The following is a 24,533-nucleotide window of genomic DNA, read 5'->3' as shown; positions in this document are numbered from 1 at the left end:
AGAAAATGACAAGCTAATATTCAGGAAATGGCTTTAACATATCCAGCAAATAGAGTATTCACGAGAGAAATCAAGTTCTAAACTAAAAGCCGGTGAGCCCGTTATAGAGACTGTACAAGCAGGCACACTTAACCTATCTTGTTAGAAGTCGAAACACTCATGACCTTTAAGGGGCAGGGAAAGACTCGTGGGGGAGGGCACACTCTGAGTGCACGGGCAAGCTCGTGGAGACATTCACTGGGCTGTGTCCTCTTCCCCTGTCCACTAAATACTCTTCTGGACGCTGTATCTCAATGATTTCAATTGTATGCTAGCTTTTCTTACGCATTCCGAGACTGTGTCATCATTAATGGCACACCAACTTAGAATTACTCTCCGCTGGCAATTGGCAAAGTGCTAACCAAACCAGTGTACAGACCTGCATTCAGATCCCCAGCGGCCATGTAAAAAGCCAGGTTTGACAACATACATGTGCAGCTCACCCTGCTGGCGGAGGAGATTCAGCTGGCTATACCTGCCGACCCACCAGGGAGTGCCAGGTTCCGTGAGAGTGTGTCTCGTGAAAGATGGAGTGTAATAGTGGAGGACCACCCAACGCCCTCGGCTAGCCTCTACCCACTCACGTGCGCACGCGCACACACACACACACACACACACTCCTCTCACGTACACACAAGCAAGCAGGCAAACCTTCCCTCGCTTACTATGACGTCATAAGTACAGACAAGCTAACCCAGAAGTACAGACATCCCTGTTCGTCTTCCCCGCGCGATGCTGCCTTTGGTTAGTTCCGTGTTAAGAGTCAGAAAAAGGTTTTCCTCTTGCTGTCAAGAACCACCCGAGCCCCACCCCCAGACCCAGAAAGGTTTCTGTATTTATTACCCAGGAGGAGACAGGGAGGAGGGAGGCGGAGCTCGGAGAGGGAAAGTTCTGTTCTGAGCCGAGAACATCTCATCCCCTTGCCGTAGAGGCTTTGGAGAGAGGTCTCTGCCGATAGCCTACCTAGGACACCTGGGCCCGATGGCCATTCCCTCAGTGGGTCACAGCTAGGAGAGGACAATCTCCTGTGAGCCCTTCCGTGTACATCTTTGTGATTGTGCATGTCCCAGCGTGGAAAAGCACACCTAAGGCTTTTAGCAGGAGTTAGACTTTATTCATTGAAAAATGTCTCCTTCTTTGGTGTTTATACAGTGACATGGACGTTCTGGCTCCGGCTCGTGTGGTACAACTTTCTCTCTCCTTTCCTGTTAATTCTCTGGCGATTCATGCTCACGGTGTGAGAGAGGTGGTCCTCCCTGGGCGTCCTCCCCAGCCGGCACTCAGTCTTTTCATCCCATTGGTCCGTCAGGTCACACCTAGAATACTCTTTGCCCTCTGTGATGCGCCCTTCATCCCAGCACTCAGGAGGCAGAGGCAGGCAGATCTCTATGAGTTTCAGGCCAGTCAGGTCTACACAGAAGAGACCCTGATTCATAAAAAAATGAGCAAACCACAAAATCCCCCATAACCGCTGAAAACCACCTGTGTTACTTGGCTAATGTGTTTCTGAAACTGATGAAATCAGTCTCTGAAACTAGCAACTGCCTCGGAGCACAGAGGACCTATGTGAAGCTGGCGCGTTCTTTTCCGCTCTGAGGGTGTCAGTCTAGGGAAACTGATGGAACTCTGTGTCCTTATGACTTGGGTACTTTCCAATAAAAAAAATCTTCTAGAGCAGGACATAAAGGACCTTTATACAAAACATTTAATTTAAAATTTAACTGTCCATCTTCATCTACAATTTTTAGGACAGCCTTGATTCTCCAGGTAAAGGGCTTAAATAAGCAGTGGTCTGTACAGCATTCTTGACTATCATAAACTGAGGAGAAACTGATATTTTTAGCTTCCTCAAAAGTTGATCATAATCAAATGACTTAAACTGAGTTGCTCATATACGAAGCTATATCCAGACATTAAAATAGTAATGCATTGGCTATAGAAAATTCAAATGTTTAGATTAAACACACAAAACATCCTACAGCGCATTCTGTTTGTATTTCTAATTCAAAAGAAAAAAGGCAAGGGTAGCGGAAGAGAGGACACCAGAGCTGGAGCTGGTGGGGAGCCTTCACCCTCACCCTGAAGCCTCTCTTCCTCCTGTCACAAAACACGGTGTGTGGGAGTTCTGTGTGAGGACACACGTGGTCTGTCACGAGACACAGAGTGCGAGAGTTCTGTGTGAGGACACACGTGGTCTGTCACGAGACACAGAGTGCGAGAGTTCTGTGTGAGGACACACGTGGTCTGTCACGAGACACAGTGTGGGAGAGTTCTGTGTGAGGACACACGTGGTCTGTCACGAGACACAGTGTGGGAGAGTTCTGTGTGAGGAGGACACACACTTGGTCTGTCACGAGACACAGTGTGGGAGAGTTCTGTGTGAGGAGGACACACGTGGTCTGTCACGAGACACAGTGTGGGAGAGTTCTGTGTGAGGAGGACACACGTGGTCTGTCACGAGACACAGTGTGGGAGAGTTCTGTGTGAGGAGGACACACGTGGTCTGTCACGAGACACAGTGTGGGAGAGTTCTGTGTGAGGACACACACGTGGTCTGTCACCAGACACAGTGTGGGAGTGTTCTGTGTGAGGAGGACACACGTGGTCTGTCACGAGACACAGTGTGGGAGTGTTCTGTGTGAGGAGTACACACGTGGTCTGTCACGAGACACTGTGTGGGAGAGTTCTGTGTGAGGACACACACGTGGTCTGTCACGAGACACTGTGTGGGAGAGTTCTGTGTGAGGACACACACGTGGTCTGTCACGAGACACTGTGTGGGAGAGTTCTGTGTGAGGACACACACGTGGTCTGTCACCAGACACAGTGTGCAAGAGTTCTGTGTGAGGACACACACGAGGTCTGTCACGAGACACAGAGTGCGAGAGTTCTGTGTGAGGACACACACGAGGTCTGTCACGAGACACAGTGTGGGAGAGTTCTGTGTGAGGACACACACGAGGTCTGTCACGAGACACAGAGTGCGAGAGTTCTGTGTGAGGACACACACGAGGTCTGTCACGAGACACAGTGTGGGAGAGTTCTGTGTGAGGACACACACGTGGTCTGTCACGAGACACAGTGTGGGAGAGTTCTGTGTGAGGACACACACGAGGTCTGTCACCAGACACAGTGTGCAAGAGTTCTGTGTGAGGACACACACGAGGTTTGTCACGAGACACAGTGTGGGAGAGTCCTGTGTGAGGACACACACGAGGTCTGTCACGAGACACAGTGTGGGAGAGTTCTGTGTGAGGACACACACGAGGTCTGTCACGAGACACAGTGTGGGAGAGTTCTGTGTGAGGACACACACGTGGTCTGTCACGAGACACAGTGTGGGAGAGTTCTGTGTGAGGACACACACGAGGTCTGTCACCAGACACAGTGTGGGAGTGTTCTGTGTGAGGAGGACACACGTGGTCTGTCACGAGACACAGTGTGGGAGTGTTCTGTGTGAGGAGGACACACGTGGTCTGTCACGAGACACAGTGTGGGAGTGTTCTGTGTGAGGAGGACACACGTGGTCTGTCACGAGACACAGTGTGGGAGTGTTCTGTGTGAGGAGGACACACGTGGTCTGTCACGAGACACAGTGTGGGAGTGTTCTGTGTGAGGAGGACACACGTGGTCTGTCACGAGACACAGTGTGGGAGTGTTCTGTGTGAGGACACACACGTGGTCTGTCACCAGGCACAGTGTGGGAGAGTTCTGTGTGAGGACACACACGAGGTCTGTCACCAGACACAGTGTGCAAGAGTTCTGTGTGAGGACACACACGAGGTTTGTCACGAGACACAGTGTGGGAGAGTTCTGTGTGAGGACACACACGAGGTCTGTCACCAGACACAGTGTGCAAGAGTTCTGTGTGAGGACACACACGAGGTTTGTCACGAGACACAGTGTGGGAGAGTTCTGTGTGAGGACACACACGTGGTCTGTCACCAGACACAGTGTGCAAGAGTTCTGTGTGCGGACACACGTGGTCTGTCACGAGACACAGTGTGGGAGTGTTCTGTGTGAGGACACACACGAGGTTTGTCACGAGACACAGTGTGGGAGAGTTCTGTGTGAGGAGGACACACGTGGTCTGTCACGAGACACAGTGTGGGAGAGTTCTACATGAAGATACACACATGCTTTTATAGCCAGGTGTGTATATATTTCTGTTGAGCTGCCAGAACCACTTCACACTGATTTTGAAATACACGGATGTCGTTTGCTCTTACATCACAACGAGATCCGGTCAGCTGACTGCTAAGTCCACCTCCTGTGCTCTCGTTCCCACCTCACACACACTTTGGCCCAGGGGTCACAGGCCCATTGCACCTAAAGGACAACTGAGTTCAGCAAGGTGAGGCCCCCAGGCCAACACCACACAGTGGAGAAACAGCACAGGGTCACCTCACACCACCAAAGAGAACAGTGAGCTGGTGCCCTGTGCCAGGCGAGACCGGAAGATGAATGATCACCCTCTCGGGGGACCCTAACAGCTGGAGAAGTTCCCATCCTGCGATGACGCAAAGCTTTCTAGAGTGCAGTGTGTCAATATTTTGAGATTTTTTTTTTCATTCAAGAGTGTAAGGACACTGGGCCAGCCCTTCACAAAAGTGAACATAAAAGGTTTCAGTTGAGATAAGAAATTCCTTTACAAGAAGTCTTGAAAAAAATTTCTGGCAAAACATCTATTTTTAAGTCACTAAAAAATTCTCCACCAAATACAGATTATACTTATCATATTATCATGTGTGTGTGCACGTGTGCGCACGCATACACATATACACACATGAATACATAACACATACCATGGCCCTCAGCTCTGCCTGTGTTAGAAACATGATGTGTGTGTGTATACATTTACACACATGAATCCATAACACATACCATGGCGCTCAGCTCTGCCTGTGTTAGAAACATTAGGGGAGCCTTTTAAGAAATACTGATGCTCCACACAAGAACCAAGACATTCTTGTCTTACAAAAATACACATTACATTTTATTTGTTTATTTGGTATTTGAGAAAGGGGGAGGGAAGAACAGAGAGGGAGGGAGGGAGAGCAAGGGCACGGGACACACGTGGCAGAGGTCACGGGACACACGTGGCAGAGGTCACGGGACACACGTGGCAGAGGTCACGGGACACACGTGGCAGAGGTCAGTGTGTAGGAGCTGGGCTCTCTCCTCGCACCCTGAGGGACTCAGGGCGTCAGGCTGGGAGCAAGTGCCTTTACCTCCCGGGCCATCTCAGCCGGTCAGGGTACGTGATTTGTGAGAGACCAGTGTGGGAACCCTTGCTTGCACCTGTCAAGTTCCCCTAGGTATTTTTCATTGCACAACATTTATGAGTTACCAGAGTCAGAACTTGGTCCAGAATATGGTGCAACCACAGCACACAGGACTGAAAGAAATCAAGCTCTCTTCATGGGTGTGCTAACTCTAGCTGGCCTTGTGGCTCTCATTTAAAGGGTGAATGAAATGGGTGCATTTGGCCACGCTGGAGATTTGGAATGACGTCTCGTCACACACTCAACCGATTTGCCTTTCCTCTCGAGGTTGGTTGCCCCTGCGTTCACACCCTCCTCTGAGTATTCAGTAGCGTCTTTGCCTACGTATTCATTCTGACTCTTCCCCCAGTAGAGGTTCTCTGGAAAGTCCAGAGGAGGAAGCTTAGCAATTTCAAATGAGGAAATGTGATTTAATTTTACAGTTCAATATACACTGGGATCACAGTAACGCATTTCGATAAGGAAGTTACTGGTGTAAGTGAACCTGCTACAGAAGGTCTCGAACACACCAGCATTGTGATGTCTGAGGTGAGGAGAAACAGACGCCGGCTTCCCAAACAATCTCGTTCATTTCAATCCATTCTTTCCAAAGCAGAGTGATTCACATCACCAGAAGATGTTGGCCAAGTGTATGAATTTCAGTGCCATGAAACAAAAATTGAAATAATTCTATCTTCCCAGTGACAGTTCTTAGAGAGGGGAGTCATACAGTCTTATCCCCCCACCTGAAAAAGTAAGCCTGCTCCCAACATGCAGGTCACAAGGTGGTGAAACAGGACGGTTCTTAGTCTGCACACAACCCACCCAGACCCTAGGCTCAGCATGACCGGGTTTTATAATCCCAAATCAGGAACACTGTGGTATGCCGTATGTCACACTCCGAATAGAAAGAGAAGGAGCAAGCCTTGGGTGATTGTCAGGAATAATAAAAAGAGAACCGGGAGTCAGAAAAGGAGACCAGGGACACAGGAAGGAACCGTGACCAGGAAGGACGGGGCAAGAGAAGGCTAAACAGCAAACCAGGTGATTAAGGCCACCCTCCCATCCCCAGGTCACCCCGCGGGATCACAAACAATAGGGAATAAAGAAAAACTGGCTTTCAAGTCTGTTGCCTGACACGACCCAGGCAAAGAGTATAGAGTTAAAATCAATCTGGAGTGTCAACGATTCAAGCCTAATCAAAGCAGGGAGAAGCCCAGGAAAGGTTACCCAAGTTCTGTCTAGAATTACACAGATGGTCCCGGACAATATTTCAACTCACGCTTCTCCACAGCGGTGCCGAAGCAGTACGGAATATTTAGTCAAGGCACCAACTGGACCGGCAAACTCAGGGAACTCCCCAGAGAAAGGCTAAACCAAGCTGCGTTCCTGTGAAACACCGTCTCCCAAGAAATGCTCAGCCCTGTGGGGTTGCCCCGTAGGAGACAGAAGGAAGACAGTCCCACGAGGAAAAGCCCAGCTTCCAGGCAGACCAGGTCACTTCCGAGGACCATGAAGCCTGGGCCTGGAAGGTGTGGAGCTCAGAAACCCCCATTGCCAGAGTCATCTCCTGCTAAGTCAAACACAGTCCAGCTTTTATACCCTACCACGATGCCTGGAACTTGGAGAAGCTAGCTGGGGACAATCCCTGAAGGAACTGACCATGCTCATAGTACCAAGGGAAGGCTCTTCTTCAAAAGGCCAGTCCATGCCATGAAATACTGTACCTGGTGAAAAAATAAAGATTTCTCTGTAGCCAGTCAGCCTGAATAAATCCTACAATACCGAGAAGAGATTAAAGTAAAAAGAAAGCCTAGTGTGCTTCTCATTTACTTGATATTCAGATACAAACTGTCTTAAAGCTATCAATAACATGAAAATTGTTAAAATATTTGGATGATCACCTCTGGGGACTGGGATGAAGACTCTCATGGGGGCGCAAGTACCCCAGCCGCCAATGGCCCTGCATTTATTCACTCTGTAGTTGGATCGTAGGCACATGGGCCTTTGTTTTTAAATCACTATTTAGAGGTGACATATGTTAAACTATTTTAGTAACTAATTTTGTTTTTGTGAATATTTTCTCATTTTCGTTCAGGAGAGACCATACTCCCAAAGTTCAACACAGAACCACGAGTAGACACAATAATCAAACCTGATTGAGATGCTCAGTTCCAAGCCCAGGCCTCACAAGGTGGAAGAGAACCCCCTTCTGAAAGTCATCCTCCAATGTCCACATGTACACTGTGACACGCACACACATACATGTACACTGTGACACGCACACACATGTACGCTGTGACGTGGACACACATGTACGGTGTGACATGCACACACATGTACGCTGTGACATGCACACACACGTACCGGAGCACACACATGCACACACACAATAAACAACGAAGATGGATGTACCTGGAAGGATATTAAGACTTCAGATTTTAAAAGTTCAAGTATGCAGAAAGCAGACACATGGTCAATGGCCGTGTGACTCCTAGTGAAGTTTTCAAAGTTGGCGCTTCAAAAAAATAATTTACATGTACGTGTTTGGTAAAGGATACACTGTAAATAAAGTCTAATTTCAGATTTTCCTGCAAGGGCTGAGGTGTGCATGTGTGTGCGCATGCACATGTGTGCGTGCTGGTGTGTGCGTGCGTGCAGGTGTGTGCATACATGTGTGTACATGTGTGTGTACATGTGTGTGCACTGCATGTGTGTGCATATGTGTGCATGCGTGTGCATACGTGTGTATGCGTGTGTGTGTGCATGCGTGTGCTTGTGCGTGTGATTTCACACAGGCTTATGTGCCTGTGGAGGACAGAAGTTGAGGGCCGGTATCCTCCTCAGTTGTTGAAGGTAGCTCTCAGGAGCTCAGCCAGAGTGGCTGGCCTGCAAGCCTCAGGATTCTGCTATCTCTGTCTTAGCAGCCCTGCAAGCATCCATGTGCTCCCCAACTTTCTGCGGATGCTGGGGTTCAAGGTTAAGTCCCCATGCTCGTGCTGCGAGCACTTCAACAGCTGAGCCGCCTCCCGTCCCCTAGGTTGGTTTGTTTGTTTGTTTCAAGCTATCACTCAGTGGTGATTATCAAAAGTAATAAGATGGTGGGAATCAAAGGACATGCTCAAAAACAAAAACAAAACAAACAAAAACGGCAAAATACAATGCCTAGATTTTTACTGCAACATCAACACACAGGTTTATAATTCTTCACAGTGAGTGAGAGACGCAAGGAAGCCAAAAGTTAGCGCGCGCGCGCGCACACACACACACACACACACACACACACACACACACACGACACTGAAACATAAGACTGTGACATTTTTCACCCAGCTTCTAATGTGCAATCTCCTGCCACTTAACAAATCCAAGTAGGACCGATTTTGGGGGTGGGAAACAGACTTGGAGTTCCTTGAACTACTTCTAAAAGTTAGACCTTCAAAGACTTCAGCGAAGACAGAGAAGTGGAAACCACGCAGCCTTCGTAAAGCTATAAAGCTGTTGATTTATGACCAGCAATCAATATGCAAAGACGAGGGGATCACCGATGTTCCTTCGTGCATGGGAGTCTCGTAGACATGACTTCCACAGAAGTTCAAAGGGAAGAAACTGGGGATACGGGTAATTTGGTGCGCCCCCGCCCCAATCCACGACAGCCTAGTGTCTAAGGAAAACCAAAGACAGAAAGAGGCGAGCAAGTACAGCTGTTATACACAAGGTGAGACCCAGAGGTGCTGTTAAGCCCCGAGGATGCTTCCTTATTGATGGCCTTTAAAAACGAAAGGGAAAATTTAGGAAATTACAGACCCTCCTCTTTCAGGCAGATCTATTCTAGGAATGCACAAAGTCACTTTCCGCCCCCTCCCTCCCCGCCAGAGGAGACTAAGATCAGGGACTAATTCCAACTGACCGGGAGGCTAGGGTAGGAAACCGAGCATCCCTGTCTCACAGCGGTGAGGGGTTGGGTGGAACGGGTGCCTGGTGTGTGCTTGGTAGCTCTTGCGCAAGCTGCTGTGCCTTTAGAACCCTGCAGAGACTCAGTTCGCTGCGGGCATCCTGAAAGGGCCCACTGCCCTCTCACACCTGTAGGGACAGGTCCCCTAAGCCACCAGAGCTGTTCCAGGAATACAGACTCTGTTCCACAGATACGCAGCAAATGTCTTTTTTTTAAAAGAAGGGGTAAAGCCACTGAATTCCACTTCTTACAAGCAGTTTCGCTCTGGGAATGCTCAGCATCCTCGCTGGGGACAAGCGAGGTGACTGTTAAGACACTTAAAAGGTCGTTTTCTTGACCACCACACCGGGTCAGCCTAAACTTCGAGGCGCTCCTGGTCCTAGGTGAGCCCTGGGGACAGGCGAGGGCGCGCCATCCCTCCGCCTCCCGCCTACCCTTCCCGGTGACGACCCCGGGTACCACTCGTCTCGGCGGGGCATCCCCAGGCGTCCCCGTGGGGACGGCGTCCGCTCCCCATCCCCAAAGCCCCTGCTGGATGCCTGGCACCTGCCCTCCCGCCCCCTCCGAGACGCGCGCCCCGCACCTGCGCCGCCTCCTTCGGCCGCTGCCGCCGCCTGGGCCCGCAGACTCGGGAGCACGTCCGCCCGCACGTCGAAGTGGGTGATCAGCCGCAGAACCATGGCTCAGCAGCGCCGGCCGGCCGGCTGGGCGCACATTCCGGGCCCGGCTCTCACCTCCCGGCCCTGCAGCTGCCTCTCCTTCCTCCCCCTTCCCCGCAGCAGCTGCTTTCGGTTCTGGGCAGTCCAGCCCGGAGGATCCCAGCACCGCCCCTTCCAGGCCGCAGCCTGCACCGCCGCCGCCACCGTGGAGTGAGACTGGACACGGGCACCAGGCCTCTCCTTTCCGTGGCTCTGGCGGGGGAGCTGTCGCCGGGCCCCGACGGGGAGGCTTAGCCCGCGGCTTCCTGGGTCACTGGAGGGGACTCAGGTTACCACGAAAGCGGTTGGCATCTTTGGCCTGTTTTCCTGAGCTGGCTGTGGTGTTTTAGCTGTAGGGTTTAGGCAATAAACAGCAGCAGCGAGCATGCAAACTACGTGGTTCTGTGGATGAGGGTTAGCTTGCCTTCTGGCTTCTCTTGGTCTCTGTGCCCTGGCTTGAGGAAGCTGGGTTGCCTAGGAATGGCCTCTGAAGAGATTTGTGAGCACTTTCGTTCTCCCAGGGTTCCTTCCCAACCCAACTTATTCCTCATAATCTAGCATCTGGGTCGCTCTGCTAAGGAATGAACCTTTAGCAAACTTGGCCCTGTGGCATGTCATCCACCCTGTACATCAAAGCCTGGTTATTAATGACCGTTGCTAAAGCTGAACTAGCCTACAGTGTCTCATGGTCATGCTTGAGAGGCTGAGGCAGGAGAATAGCTTGGAGCCAGAGAGTGAGACTTGGTGTCAAAAACAAACATCTAACTAGCTTTGTATCTTAAGACAGAAGGCCAACTACTTACTCTCCTAGGAAGAACTGCCTATGCCGAGTCTTTACCCAACCCCCCGAGTCCTGTCTACCTCGACCTTGAACTCCCGACTGATCTGGTGCCCAGAATCCTTCTGCCTAGAACAATTTCCAGGTCCTCCCAACCTTGCTCAACAGAGTCTCTTCCTCACACTGCAGTCCACAGTGACCTTCCTGACCCTAGAGTGGCATTGTTAACACATTCCATTGCCCCTGCGGTAGACTTCTGAGATTAAAATTCAATTTTGAGTCTTGAGGTAGCTCTTCCACCCCACCAATGGCTGAACAGGACGCCTGGAAAAACGAATGGTTGTGTTAATAACGCTAAATTATGCTTCTTTTCAGTTGTGTCTCAAGGTTGGAATTTCACAACTATGGGTGCTAGAGATACCCTGTCTTAGACTGCAGGGCATTTTCTGGGTTGAAGCAGGACAAGGTTCATAAGTGTTTTCCACAAGCCTTGGAACCCAAGTCTTGCTGTGGTTTGAAAACTACTTGACAAGGGTAGACGTCTCGATTTTCCTCTAGAGAATGTCTCCTCAGTGGGAGGTAGGGGATGGAGACATTTGTGCTCACAACTACTTACATATATCTGTAATTTGCATGAAGATTTAAGAGAAATTGAATGCTAACATTGGCAGTGAATCAAGGGGAAGCCACTGGAGACATGAGGAGCGGCTTTATGGTTTTATAACAAGTGGAGTCTGACAGCTTTGTTATACACACATGACCTCGCTTGTCCAAAATTAACTGTCTTTATGTTTGCAGTGTCTGTGTTTGTCAGGTCAGAAGGGCTGCTTGTATGTGGAAGATAGCTTATTTCACAGAATTGTTCTATTTAAATGCTCCCCTCCACTATCCTGACCAAGAAAAAAAGTTTAAATTAATATTTTCTTGCTTGTATAAAAACTCCTGAAAATAACTAAGTTTAAGAAAAGTAAAGAGGCTGTGAAATAATCAAGAAACAGAAAGATGTGGCCAAGCACCATAAAACCACCATGCCTGGATGCTCCTTAAGATGCTTCAGAAGCATCCCGGTGGTCCTGAGAATCCGAGGATGAGACAGGATAGGAAACACAAATGTTTTATACTTCAGATTGGTCATCGGTGTGATTGTGGCCCAATTGTTAAAAAGAGATCCAATGTCTTTCTGGCTCTACCACAGGAAACGCCTGTCTGGTGCAATAAATCTAACCAAAAATCCACCGATGAGGAGTTCATGGGCCCCAGGAAAAGGGCCTACTACTATTATTTTGCTAAGTGAACATAGTAGCGACCTGATTTCTAAATTCATGCCTCTGCCCATACTCTCTGGCCCCATCAGAGTTTTTGATGGTGACTAATACAGAAACTCACAGCCCATCAAAGTGCGAAAAATAGTGTCTGTGGGGTGTGCAGCTATAAATGAGACGTTTATATCATGTCCTTTCTCCCCAAGGCTTGAGGACCATTGAAGAAGAAGAGGTGGAAAGATCGTAGGCACCAGAGGTCAAGAGGACTGGACCAAAACAGTGCCCTCTGGATATGCATGACTGCTGTGCTCATGGAAGCTCTGGCTGGCTGCACAGGACCTCTGAAAGATCAGCCAGCGTTGAGCATTCCCAGAAGTGAAGCTGGGGGAGCATGGACTCTTGGCAGTTGATGGCTTCTAGAGATGACACGGTCAGTTTTCTCTATGGGTGTAGGCCCTGGTAGGTCTAAAAGAACATTACTTAAATAAACGCATGTGTGTTCAGTTTAAAAAGCCTAAATAAGCTAAAAAAAGAAACTTCACATTTGGGGAATTATGTCTTTGGAAGGATGGTAAAGAATTTTCTTCTTGAAAGTCATAGGAGTCCTTTGAAAACATAGATTCTAAATAGTGCGTAACAAAGTTCCCCTGCACTGACTAGGAAATACCGAAGGTCTGTATCAAAGGCACAACAGCCTTCACAGTGAGGTGACGTTGTGTGGGCATTAAGAATGCTGCATTCTCAATGAAATTTACTTTTTTTTTGAGACATTTTCTCTGTGTGTCCTTATCTGTCCTGGAACTCACTGTTAACCAGACTGGCCTCGAACTCACAAAGATCCACCTGTCTCTGCCTCCCGAGTGCTGGGATTAAAGGCATGTTCCTCTATGCCCAGCTGCAATTTACTTTTTCTATAAATAGAAGATCTGTTCAAGAGATGAGAATTTACTGTGGTAGTCACTGCGACTTTCCAGAACCCATTTCCACCAGTCAGGAGGTAACAGTTCCTCTCTCCAGTGATTGAGATAGAGAATGGCACTCGGAGCTGAGTTACCAAGAAGTTAATAAAAACCAAAATTAACCATAAATCAAACACAAGTTTTATTTCTCACCCATCTGGGGGAGGGTAGTCCAAAGCTCAGAGGGCAGGTTCCTGCAGTCCCCAGGGCCCGAGTTCCTTTTAGTTCTTGTTCCATTAGACTTTGACCACACACTTATCCTCACAGGTCAAGGTGATCGTGATGGTTCAACCACCATGCTTACATTCTGGAAATCAAAAGGAAGATGGAGGTTAAAAGGAAACCTCCCAAAAGTTCTGCAAATTTGTAAACCGTTTTCACTTATATAACGTGGTTTCCAGTTTTGTGTTTTTATGGAATTTCTCTGTGTGTGTATGTATGTGTATGGAATTTCTGTGTATAGATATATGTGTATGTATGTGTGTGGAATTTCTCTGTGTGTGTATATATGTGTATGTATGTGTATGGAATTTCTCTGTGTGTGTATGTATGTGTATGGAATTTCTCTGTGTGTGTATGTATGTGTATGTATGTGTGTGGAATTTCTCTGTGTGTGGATGTATGTGTACATATGTGTGTGGAATTTCTCTGTGTGTGGATGTATGTGTATGGAATTTCTCTGTGTGTGGATGTATATGTATGTATGTGTATGGAATTTCTCTGTGTGTGGATGTATATGTATGTATGTGTATGGAATTTCTCTGTGTGTGGATGTATGTGTCTCTGTGCTTTTTCTTTAGCTCCCCCCCCCCATTTGTTTGTTTTGTCCTTTTCTGGATTGTTTGGTTTTATCTTTATTAATTAATTAATTTCAGGTGCTTGCTTGTCGTCTAATGAGAGAGAACAAGAGAGAGTGTGGGTTTGGGGGATTGGGAGGTGGGTAGGATCTGGGAGGAGTTTGGGAAGAGGAAATATACCATGTGAAAAAAATCTAAAAAACAAAAGAGGTATTCACATTTCATCATTCCCTTTTAAGCGGCTGCTCTGATTAGTATCAAAAATAAATCATTTTCCAATCTTCTTACTGTGTCGTACACAAGATTTCATCCTCCTCCTTCCCTTTCTACCCTTTGTTCCCTCCCCCTTCTGGGTCTGAATGAGTCTCTCCTAAACCTACCAGGTCTGTGCAGGTGGATTGAGAGCAGGTGTGGCCAATATTCGGATGCCAGAGTTCAAACAGGATGAAGAGAGAATCTAGGCCAGGGTATTGTTGGGAGCAGTGAAGCCCCAGATCCTGAATTTCTTGTAAACAACTTGTTTTCACCCGATCTGAGTGCCTACAGCTGCTCTGAGCATGAGACCCTCAGGAGTTCCTGATGGCAGGAGAGTGGTTTCTGGTGGGTTTGGCTGGGGCGTGGCTATCTCTATATAAGCTGCCGCTAAACACAATAAAGGGAGTATTCTTGGGGAATTCAAGGATGACCTGTGTCTCTGTATCTGTGTCTTTGTATGTTTCAATCTCCAGCGCCTTGCCCGGTTCATGAGATGTCAGAGGCTTCTGAAGAGGGTAAGGAGGGTGAGAGAGAGAGGAGTCCAGGCTGGGAAATGAGATTTCAAGCCACTTAGGGAGAACATCTTAGAGAAGATGTAGCAGCTAACCTGGAAGACTGGCTATCTTCCTGGGAGTGGGTCTGTTGAGTACGTACACTAGAAATGACAGGAAGAGACCAATGCACAAAAAATAAATCAATAAAACAATCAATAAATAAATAATAAAAGAAGGGGGGCTGGAGAGATGGCTCAGTGGTTAAGAGCATTACCTGCTCTTCCAAAGGTCCTGAGTTCAATTCCCAGCAACCACACGGTGACTCACAACCATCTGTCATGAGGTCTGGTGCCCTCTTCTGGCTTGTAGGCATACATGTAGACAGAATACTTAGAATACTGTACCCATAATAAATAAACAAATCTTTAAAAAAGAGAGAGAGAGAGACCAAAGCAGGATAAAACAGAAAATCAACAGTCAAACCAACCAGAACACGGAACAGTTTGATGTGGAAAAGGATACCTAGTTTCCAAGACATTTCTCTTTTTTTTCTTTTTTTCTTTTTCTTTTTTTTTTTTTTGAATTTTCGAGACAGGGTTTCTCCATAGCTTTTTGGTTCCTGTCCTGGAACTAGCTCTTGTAGTCCAGGCTGGCCTCGAACTCACAGAGATCCGCCTGCCTCTGCCCCCCGAGTGCTGGGATTAAAGGCATGCACCACCACCTCTCGGCTTTCCAAGACATTTCTTTTTATATATATATATTTATTTATTTATTAAGCATACAATGTACTGCTGGCAAGGAAGACACCAGGTCTCATTATAGATGGTTGTGAGCCACCATGTGGTTGCTGGGAATTGAACTCGGGACCTCTGGAAGAGCAGCCCGTGTTCTTACTCTCTGAGCCATCTCTCCAGCCCCTCCAAGACATTTCTTAAGTAGAATATACCATTGCATCAAGTGAACGCTATCAGCACAGAACAGGGAATCGGTACAGGATAGTATCAGCTCAAGAAACAATAGCCTTAATGTCATCATAAGGACACATCACGCAAACCCAAATGAAGACATACCACCACATCTCCAGAAGTAGGAAGGTTGTGGATATCGAGAAAAGACTAACAGGCTGTCCCAAACAAGGGGACACTAAAAAGCCATGACAAACGTTCCATGCTGCCTTCCCCTGGGTCCTTATGCTGTCAAATCCATTACCAGCCCAACTAAATAAATCCGAGACTTTAGATCCTACTGTTATATCAGAGTCGATTTTCTGATTTTGATGTGGACGCAATAGCTAAGAAAATGTTCTTGTCTGCAAATAAATGCATACATGCCAAGGTATTTGGGGGAAAGTGGACACCAGCCACCAATTAATCTCATCATTCAGAGTGAAATACTTTCTGTAACTGTGATTATTTCAGAATGAAGACATTTTTAAAGCACAAGGGTTTGAAACTGTATTGCATTTCCCCACTGCAAACTTCAAGAGAAAGCTGCATACTCATTAACCTTGCTGGGTGAAGGTCATTCTCCAAAACTGGCTAAAAATATCACGTAGTGAAAAAACAGAAAGAAGCATAATGGAAATTTTTACCTTTTTTTTTTAACTACCTTTTCTCCTGAACAGGAAACTTCCATTAAACTAGCCTCAGGGGGGGAAAATCTTAACTCTAAACTTATCTTTTCCAAAACTATCAATCATATGACTTTATTTTCCAAGGAAGCTGATGACAGAGATGTATACCAATTACAGAGAGCTTTTCATTCAGAGGTATATGTTGACTTCATAAGAATCCTTGTGTGTGCCTTAAGCAGCACTTAGACACATAAAAGTGTGTAACAGACATCTGAGTGTGTGAGGCAGATTTTCAATGTCCCACTGCCATGTGCTCCGTACACAGATTTTTTTTTTCAAATTTCTGATCACGCAAGAGAAATATCTAAAGTAATTCATTAAATTCTTGGCAGCTAAGTCCCAGCCCCGTTTTCCCCTGAAAGCTGCTTTTGCTAGAGCCGAGGTCTCCCAGTGGGTGCCTCCACAGAGGGGCTATTGTGGACGCTGCCTCTCTCTGCAGGAACCCAGCTAGCTACCCAGGGTCTGGAACAGAAAACTGAGTAAGTAAAATGCCCATCTCCAGAGAAACGTGTGCCCTTTTGAATGCTTTAGGAAAAAGGCATTCGATTGGAATTAAATTGTCCGACGCGATGCCCAGCTCAGGGGAATCTGGTGTCCTTGCTGCAGATTGTCACCTGGGGGAGGACGGTAATGACTGCCTGAATCACACCGTCTCTACTCTAGGCAAGACTCGACAGTAGAAATCTGTGGTGACGATCGTAAAGGAAAGAATCACACCTGAGTGGTTTCACCTGAGCGTGGTTCGGAGTTTGTTCCCAGCGGCTGCGCGTCCTTCCGCCTGACTTTGCTAGTTAGGGCCGGGACGTGTTTCCTGACTCCACTTCCCCACACGGCCTCTCCCACCCCAGTTTCCGCCCAGTGCCTCTCTCTTTGGTGTCTTTGTTCTCAGCACAGAATAGTCCCTGCAAGCCTTGGTCGAAGTTCTGTGGGTACACAGTGACTCACTGGCTAAAGATCGCCCTTCCTCAAACGGCTTCCCTTAAAGCTCCAGCTGCGCCTTATTTTTTCTCGTGAGTCACTGTGTACAAGAATGTGATCTGGCCTGGGTAACCGTGTCATAGAAAATTCTTTTGAAGGGGATTTTGACGTTACAAGAAACCAAACCTTTGGAGCCCTCTCTGTGAGCTTCCTAATACAAGAGGGTGCAGCAGTTAGGCACCAAAATGCCCCCCTCGGCTCATCTCAAAACCTCTATCATCTTCTGACAATCATGTGTGAAGAGATTTGCGAGTGATCATTAAAGGTGTCTATTACAATCTCACTAATGTTCCCAGTTATGTTTGATACTATATATGTGTACATATATATATGTATACATATATATATAGAGAGAGTATATATAGAGAGAATATACATATATAGTGTGTATATAATTATATATATAGTGTGTATATAATTATATATATATATATATTAGTATTTAAAGCCTCTTCATGCTCAAAACTCTATACCATTGCAAACTTTGAGCCTCCTCACCTCCTCTGTTATACAATATTTCTTTAAAACCCTATTTTGTGGGGTTGGGGAGATTGCTCAGTTGGTAAAATTCTTTCTGCGCAAGCATAAAAACCTCAGTGCAGAGGACCCAGCAACCATTTTTAAAAAACACAGGTGTGACCTTGTTAGATCTCCAGCGGGGGTGTGGTGGGGGGGATGGCCTAGGTGCCTATTTAACATCAAAGCAGACTCTGGCCACCTGGTTCTCCCTGTGTGTCTGTCTCTACCAGTTATAGGGGCTTCCTGGCTGGCATACATATCCCCTGCCCCAAATTTTTCCAGCCTGGGACTGGGCTACCCTTCCCTATATAATCCAACAATTTTGCTATGTTGGTCCTTTTTTGTCCCTTTTGATTTACCCTTTGCCCTCCTGGCCTCTTGGTTTGGCTCACCCCACTCCTTCCCCCCTCCCCGTCTCCTCACATGGCCCAGTCAAGTCTGGCTGTATCCACTCTGGCCTCGCCCAGATGATCCTGCGCTCTTCCTTGTGTCTAAGGTAGACGTCTCCTCCACCATTCCTAGGAGCAGTCATGCCCTTCCCTTTTTATTTCTTTTCTTCATTCAGACCACAAGTCTGTAACTCCAGTGGTGGAGGTGCAGGGACCAGGAGGCCCCTGGAGAGCACTGGTCAGTCAGTCTAGCCAACTGGGGAGCTCCAGGCTTTGTGGGAGATGCTATCTCAAAAAAAAAAAATTGGAGAGGGACTGAGAAAGACACCTGACTTTGACATCTAAACCCACATGCACAAGTATAGACTCACACACAAGCACACCTACACGTGTGCATGAACATACACACACACGCACACACATACACACACACACACACAAGGTAATCTGTCTCAATCATTTCTGTCTGCTGTAAGAGAGACCAGGGTGATAAATTAGTAGTGACAAGAAAAAAAATCAGTCTTCTGCAAGGAATTAGAGCATCATCACCAGACTCAGGATGATGGCTCAGGATGACGGCCACCATCACCAGACTCAGGACCACGGCCACCATCACCAGACTCAGGACCATGCCCACCATCACCAGACTCAGGACCACGGCCATCATCACCAGACTTCGGACGACGACAGCCACCATCACCAGTCTCAGGACAGTGACAACCAAAGTCTCCATGTCACTCCTCCTGGCCCATCTCTGGCTTCTCAAAAGTCCTTCTCCTCTGCATCCACGCTTAGAAGCAACTGAAACATTCTGTGACCAGTGTTGTCTGATAGTATCAAAGCCATGTCACTTAAGAGAAAGCCTGATGCTGAAACAGGCTGACCAGATACTCAGCTACGTCTCGGGAAAGTAATAAATGTCAGGCACTGAATGCTGGCAGGGAGGGGAGCCAGAAATATCCTGAGAACTAAGGCCTGAATCTTGTCAGGAACCTGCCTCTGCCAGTTCTGTGGTACTGGAAATGTCACCTAAGCTTTCTAGACTTGGTTTTGTGTTTGTAAAATAAGAGGAAGACATGATGCTGCACACCTGTAATTCCAGCATGTGAGATTACGGTAGAAGCAGGAAGAGCAGATGTTCAAGGACATCCTCAACTACACAGTGAGTTCGAAGCCATCCTAGGATACAGGAGACTCTGTGTCAAAAAATTAATTAATTAATTAATAATAAGACTGCAGTAAACATTCTTTCTGTGAGTCGTTATGTACTGGGTCAAAGCACCCCAGGACAGCATCCCAGGTCAGCGTCCCAGATCAGTGTCCCAAGTCAACATCCCAGGTCAGTATCCCAGGTAAACATCCCAGGTAAGCATCCCAGGTCAACATCCCAGGTAAGCGTCCCAGGTCAACATCCAGGTCAACATCCCTGGTCAGTATTCTAGATAAGCATCCCAGGTAAGATTAGGAGATAAGCCACCCAGTTATGTGTCCCAGGTAAGCATCTCAGGTCAACATCCCAGGTCAGTATTCTAGGTAAGCATCCCAGGTAAACAAAAGCCTCTTAATCTCTTCCACTCACAGATCTCTTTCCAGTATTCATCTCATCTCATAAACAAACCGATATTAGAATAAAGCCCAGGTGCCTCAGGTGGTCGCCTCCACTCTTCCCTGGTTCTCCTCCCTTAATTTCCATATCCATCTCAAGGCCTGGATGAGAACTAAAGACTACCCTATGTTGTTGTTCTCTTTGATATTGAAAAGAGACGCCACAAAGCTTCCCAAGGGAAGGTTTGTTTCCCCTGGGAAATACTGATCCTAAGTATGATTCAGCCACCAATGTGACTGCTAAGCCTGTGTGACCACCATGCTCTGTGGTCACACAGCTGTAAACCTGGAGGAGCTGGTTGCATTGCTGGGCATTAGGCACCACAGACCGAAGGGATGGGCCTCCTCTGTGGAGCCAGGCCACTGACAGCAGAAATTGGTATACATCACTGTCATATCCTGAAGTCATATCAAGTGAAAGACAGATTCTGTTTTCAGAAATTGGTATGTGTCTGAGGAAGGAGGAGCTGAGCGTGGGATACCAAAAGCCATGAGTAGTCAAAGCACAGCTCAGTCCTGGTGTCGGAGCTGCCCCGGCGTCTAGTACATTGCCTGCGCTTCCGGCTCTCCATCTCACAGTGGGAGCTCTGAAGGCAATGAGGGAAAGTGTCTTAGGAGCAGTAGGAGAGAAGAGGATCCCAAAAGTGAGAGATCAAGTCCTTCCCAGGCCCTCTGGGCCCTGCTCCCTCCTCTTGGGCCTGTTCCCAGGCTGTGTCACTGGGTGAAGCCACAGAGAGAAGCTTTGTTTCCATAGCTCACAGTAATCACAAGTTGGAATGCCTCCCATTGGAGCATTTGATGTGGAATGAACTGTGAGTCGGAGGGAAGAATCCTAATTGTCCCTAAATACGAGGTCCTGAGCTGGGCCAGAAAGATGAGCACCCTCTCATGAGTCCAGGGATAAGATCTGGGCCCAGCCCGCTGTCCTTCAAACTGCTAGACTGTCCAGTTCCTCACCTCAGGGTTCTAATTCCAAGAAGCCCCTTCTGTAGGCATGGAGAAACTGTTAAAGGACTGGGTGCTGGGCTCAAGCCCCAGAGCTTCAGATCTGCCTTTCTCCTGAGTCCCCAAGTGGTGCTGATGCTGGTCTAGGGAAGACACCTCACACATGTGTGGCTCTGCTGAGCACTGGGTATCATCTCACTCTGGATTTCCGGCTCACACACATTCCCTGTGCTTTTTCTTACCGTTCCCCACGCCGCTGATGCTATTTCCGCAATTTCCGAGAAGTAGATGCTGCTTTCCTTCTGGAAAAATAATGGAAGCTTAATCATAGTTAAAAAAAGATACTTTGGAGGAAGCTGGTGCCCACGGTATGTCTCTAACAGCCTTGCTGTTTACATAACTGACAATCACACCGTAGGGATTGGATAACTGGACTTCATTTTCTCCTAACTCTTTTAGGAAATGTTTTATTAGCATATATTAATCATACCCAAGGATTGATTTAATCGTGAGTGTATTCGTTACTTTTCTGTGCTGATAAACACCATAGCAAGAGGCAACTTGGGGATCAAAGGGTTCATTTCGCTTAAGCACCTGGATCACAGTTGTCACCAGAAGAAGTCAGGCAGGCGCAGAGGCAGGGATTATGGAGGAAGAATGTTCACCGGTTCACTCTCCTAAGGCGTGCTTAACTTGTTTCCTTAGGCAATTCAAGACCATCTGCCCAAGGTGGGACCTCCCACAGAGGGCTGGGCCCTCCCTCCCACATCAATCATTCATCCGGAAAAAGTCCCCAGAGAAAGTGCTACCCGTAAGCTGATGGAGGCAGTTTCTCACTTTGGTCCCCCAGATGATGGCAGCTTGTGTCAACTTGACAAAACTAAACAGCACAGTGACATTTTTCACACTTTCCCTCCTCCCTGTCACCCTCGTGTGTCCCCTCAGAACCACGGGTCCCTTCTCTCCCAATCAGCACCTTCTTCTGTTTTCAGACCCAGTTATTTTCTTCGGGGTCGCTACCTGATTTGCGTTAAGCATCCAGTTACAAAGCCTGCAGGTCACCTAAGAGGAAAGCCTCCATGGAGGAGCTGCGCAGACCAGACTTGCAGGTTGTAGGCATGTCTTCAGGGGGTTATCTTGATGGTTAATTGATAAAGGCCCAGCTTACTGTGGGTGGCCAAGTAGATAGATGGTCCTGGGTTGTTTAAGAAAGACAGCTAAGCGTGAGCCTGTGCGTGAGCCAGAGAATGAGACAAACATTTGTGAACTGAAGAAATCCATCCTGGATTCAGTGATCAATTATGGCCGCGAATCAGAGAAATACGAGCGCGTGCATGTTGACCTTAGGGCTGCGGCTCACTGTACGTTCCTTCCTTGGCTCACCCCTTTCCACCTGAAGCCTCGACACAGGTGAGTCTAAAGGACATGGGCCCGTTTTAGAACTCCATTTCCGACTGGGTATCCATTTCCCAAACTCTCCTCTTAGACATAGGCACTGGGTTCCAAATCACAGAGCACAGAGACTTAATGAAACTGAAGAGAGCAATAACGGACTAATACGTCTTCACTAATATAGTGAAGAATTTGCCCAGAGCTGCAGGACTGTTCTAGCAGTGATGTTGCCTTGTAATTAGACTTCTCCGTGCTCTGAGGACTTCACAGGCTCTCGAAATGGATTTCTGCAACGTTCCTCTGAGGCCAATAAGGAGCAGGTCTAATTATGTCCTCTTCACACATGGACAGGCAAACACAAGGAAATCCAACAAAAGGCCCGAACGGCTCCAGAGCAATGCCCCGCTCATTCCCCCGCTCATTCCCCCGCTCATACCCGCCTGTTTTCTTTCATTTGTGCAGAGGGAACTCGGAAGGCATTGTTCTCTCATTTTTTGCTAAAGTGAGAAATAAAATCCCACGGGGTCATCTGAAGCGATGAAATGATAGGGCTGATAAATCTCGGCAGCAGCGGTCTACGCCTGTGAGACCAAATTTGATTTCTAAGGATAACACAATCGGGGCTCTCCAAGGCTGAGCCGGGTCGGCTCGGCTCAGCCCGTGCCACCCCGTCTGGTAAAGCCGCAGACAGAGCAGGCAGAATGGGTGATCAGAAACCAACAGACTTGCGTGACTGCGGACCTCGGAAAGCGCGCCCCGTGTGGGAGGCCTGTGCAACTGCGGGTGTTTCCAGATTATAACAGGCTTAGGAGATGTGCTGTGGCTGGCCAGAGCCGTATTACTGATGCTACAGGACAAAGCTCCAGACCCCAGGAAGGAGAGAAACACATCCTAAAGCCTGTGCTATTAACCTTCTTTGCTACTGTGCCTTGTTTTCTAGAAGAGATTCATACCACAAAAAAAACTAGGCCCTTTATACATCCTTAATTTTAACAATCTCGAGGCCAGGTAAATAACAGTGGGCAGAGTGTTTGCTAACAAGTGCAGGGACAGAGGTCCGGTCCTCGGCACCCAGGGAAATGTGGGGTGGGCGTGGCGGCCAACTATAATCTCGGGGTGCGAGAGGCGCTCACAGGATCCCAGGCGCAAGCCAGCTAGCGGGACTAGCTGAAAGAGTAAGTTCTCTGAGCTCAGTGAAGGTTTGCCTGGAGAGAGACAGAGATGCCTGACTTTGACCTTGGGTTCACACATACCCTTCCCTGCCACATGCACGTACATACACACACATGCACACACACACACACGTACACATAAACACATGCACACCCAATGCAACCACACACACATGTACACACCTGCACGCAGAAGAACACACATACACACACACCCTATGCAACCACACACACATGTACACACCTGCACTCAGGAGCACACACACACACACACACACACACACACACATACACATACACACCCTATGCAATCACACACATGTACACACCTGCACTCAGCAGCGCACACATACATGCACATACACACAATGCAATTACACACACATGTACACACAAGCACACACGAGTGCACACACAGGAACGCACACATGCATACCACACACACACATACAAATTTGAAACACACATTTGAAAATAAGTTTAATACCCTCACCTTCAAGCCATGGACACTAAAGCAGAATTGTAATCAGGCTTGGCCATCTTTGGCCCTTCGGCTTCTGTAAAGCCCAGCATGTCCCCCATGAAGGTCCATAATAGTCCATCTCTCCTCTTGCCTTTCACCTACAGTGGCTCCCGACAGGCTGCTCTCCCCACCCACCTCCCACATCAGAGGGCTGGAGGCTGCAAGAGATAACAGTTAGCTAGAAGTCTCTAGCTATGAGGGTTCAGGATGTCCCTTTTCTGGGTGTATTGTTCTTTGTCAAGTACAGTACAATTTGAAATGTGGAGTTCAGTTCAAAGATGAGACAGAAATGAATGAGACTCTCAAAAACGGCAGAGATGATGGGGGATGGAACTTCTGTTCTACGGGGTGTGAATTCAGAACCCAAAGATCAAAGGAGGGTTTAAAGGTCTCACGAGTGTGCTCTTCCTCCTGACGATGGTAACAACTGCCCGACAACTGCTAAGGGCTCAGCCGCCAAGAACACTAGCTGCTCCTGCAGATGACTTGGTCTTGATTCCTAGCACCTACATAGTAGCTCACGGCCATCTGTAACTCCAGGTCCAGGGCACCCTATGCATTCTTCTGGCCTCCACAGACACCAGATATGCACATAGGGTACAGGCATAACTGTAGGCAAAGCTGCCATTCACATAAATGTATATGCTATATTAAATATGTTTTTAAAAAATAACAAATGGGTATATTCTCCTTTATAAATGGATAATAACTCTTCTGTTCAAATTCAGCTTGCAATGTAAGTTATATGGTGATGAGCTCCTCTGATAATGCCTTGGGTTCTTTTAAGGTCTTTGGTTATGGTTGTTCTTGTTGTTATGTTCAAAACTTTTTGACACCATCTACATTAATGGCCTGTCTGTCAATAGTCTCCATTTT

The 24,533-nt window shown here is 47.7% G+C and overlaps 1 protein-coding gene and 1 long non-coding RNA gene across 4 annotated transcripts in view; both read right to left on the bottom strand.

The window, feature by feature from the left end:
- Gsap (gamma-secretase activating protein) overlaps positions 1-10,360 on the bottom strand; it is an 84,826-nt gene extending 74,466 nt beyond the window's left edge. For 2 of the 3 annotated variants that reach the window (XM_075956316.1, XM_075956318.1), the window contains exon 1: positions 9,842-10,359. In XM_075956316.1, coding sequence (XP_075812431.1) covers positions 9,842-9,938 — 97 coding nt within the window. In that variant the 5' untranslated portion in view covers positions 9,939-10,359. Of the gene's footprint in view, positions 1-9,841 lie in introns of all 3 variants that reach the window. The other variant, XM_075956317.1, reaches the window with a different exon arrangement.
- Positions 10,361-13,073: 2,713 nt separating this feature from the next.
- LOC142839949 (uncharacterized) lies at positions 13,074-23,800 on the bottom strand. The gene is made up of 3 exons (XR_012908859.1): positions 23,628-23,800; positions 20,813-20,872; positions 13,074-13,262 (listed from the first exon to the last, which is right to left on the bottom strand). It is a non-coding gene; the product is annotated as an uncharacterized LOC142839949 (long non-coding RNA).
- Between the last annotated feature and the right edge of the window lie 733 nt (positions 23,801-24,533).

Source organism: Microtus pennsylvanicus, chromosome 22 (genome assembly GCF_037038515.1).
Source record: "Microtus pennsylvanicus isolate mMicPen1 chromosome 22, mMicPen1.hap1, whole genome shotgun sequence".
Taxonomy (NCBI): domain Eukaryota; kingdom Metazoa; phylum Chordata; class Mammalia; order Rodentia; family Cricetidae; genus Microtus; species Microtus pennsylvanicus.
This window is presented reverse-complemented; position numbering and strand designations above follow the sequence as displayed.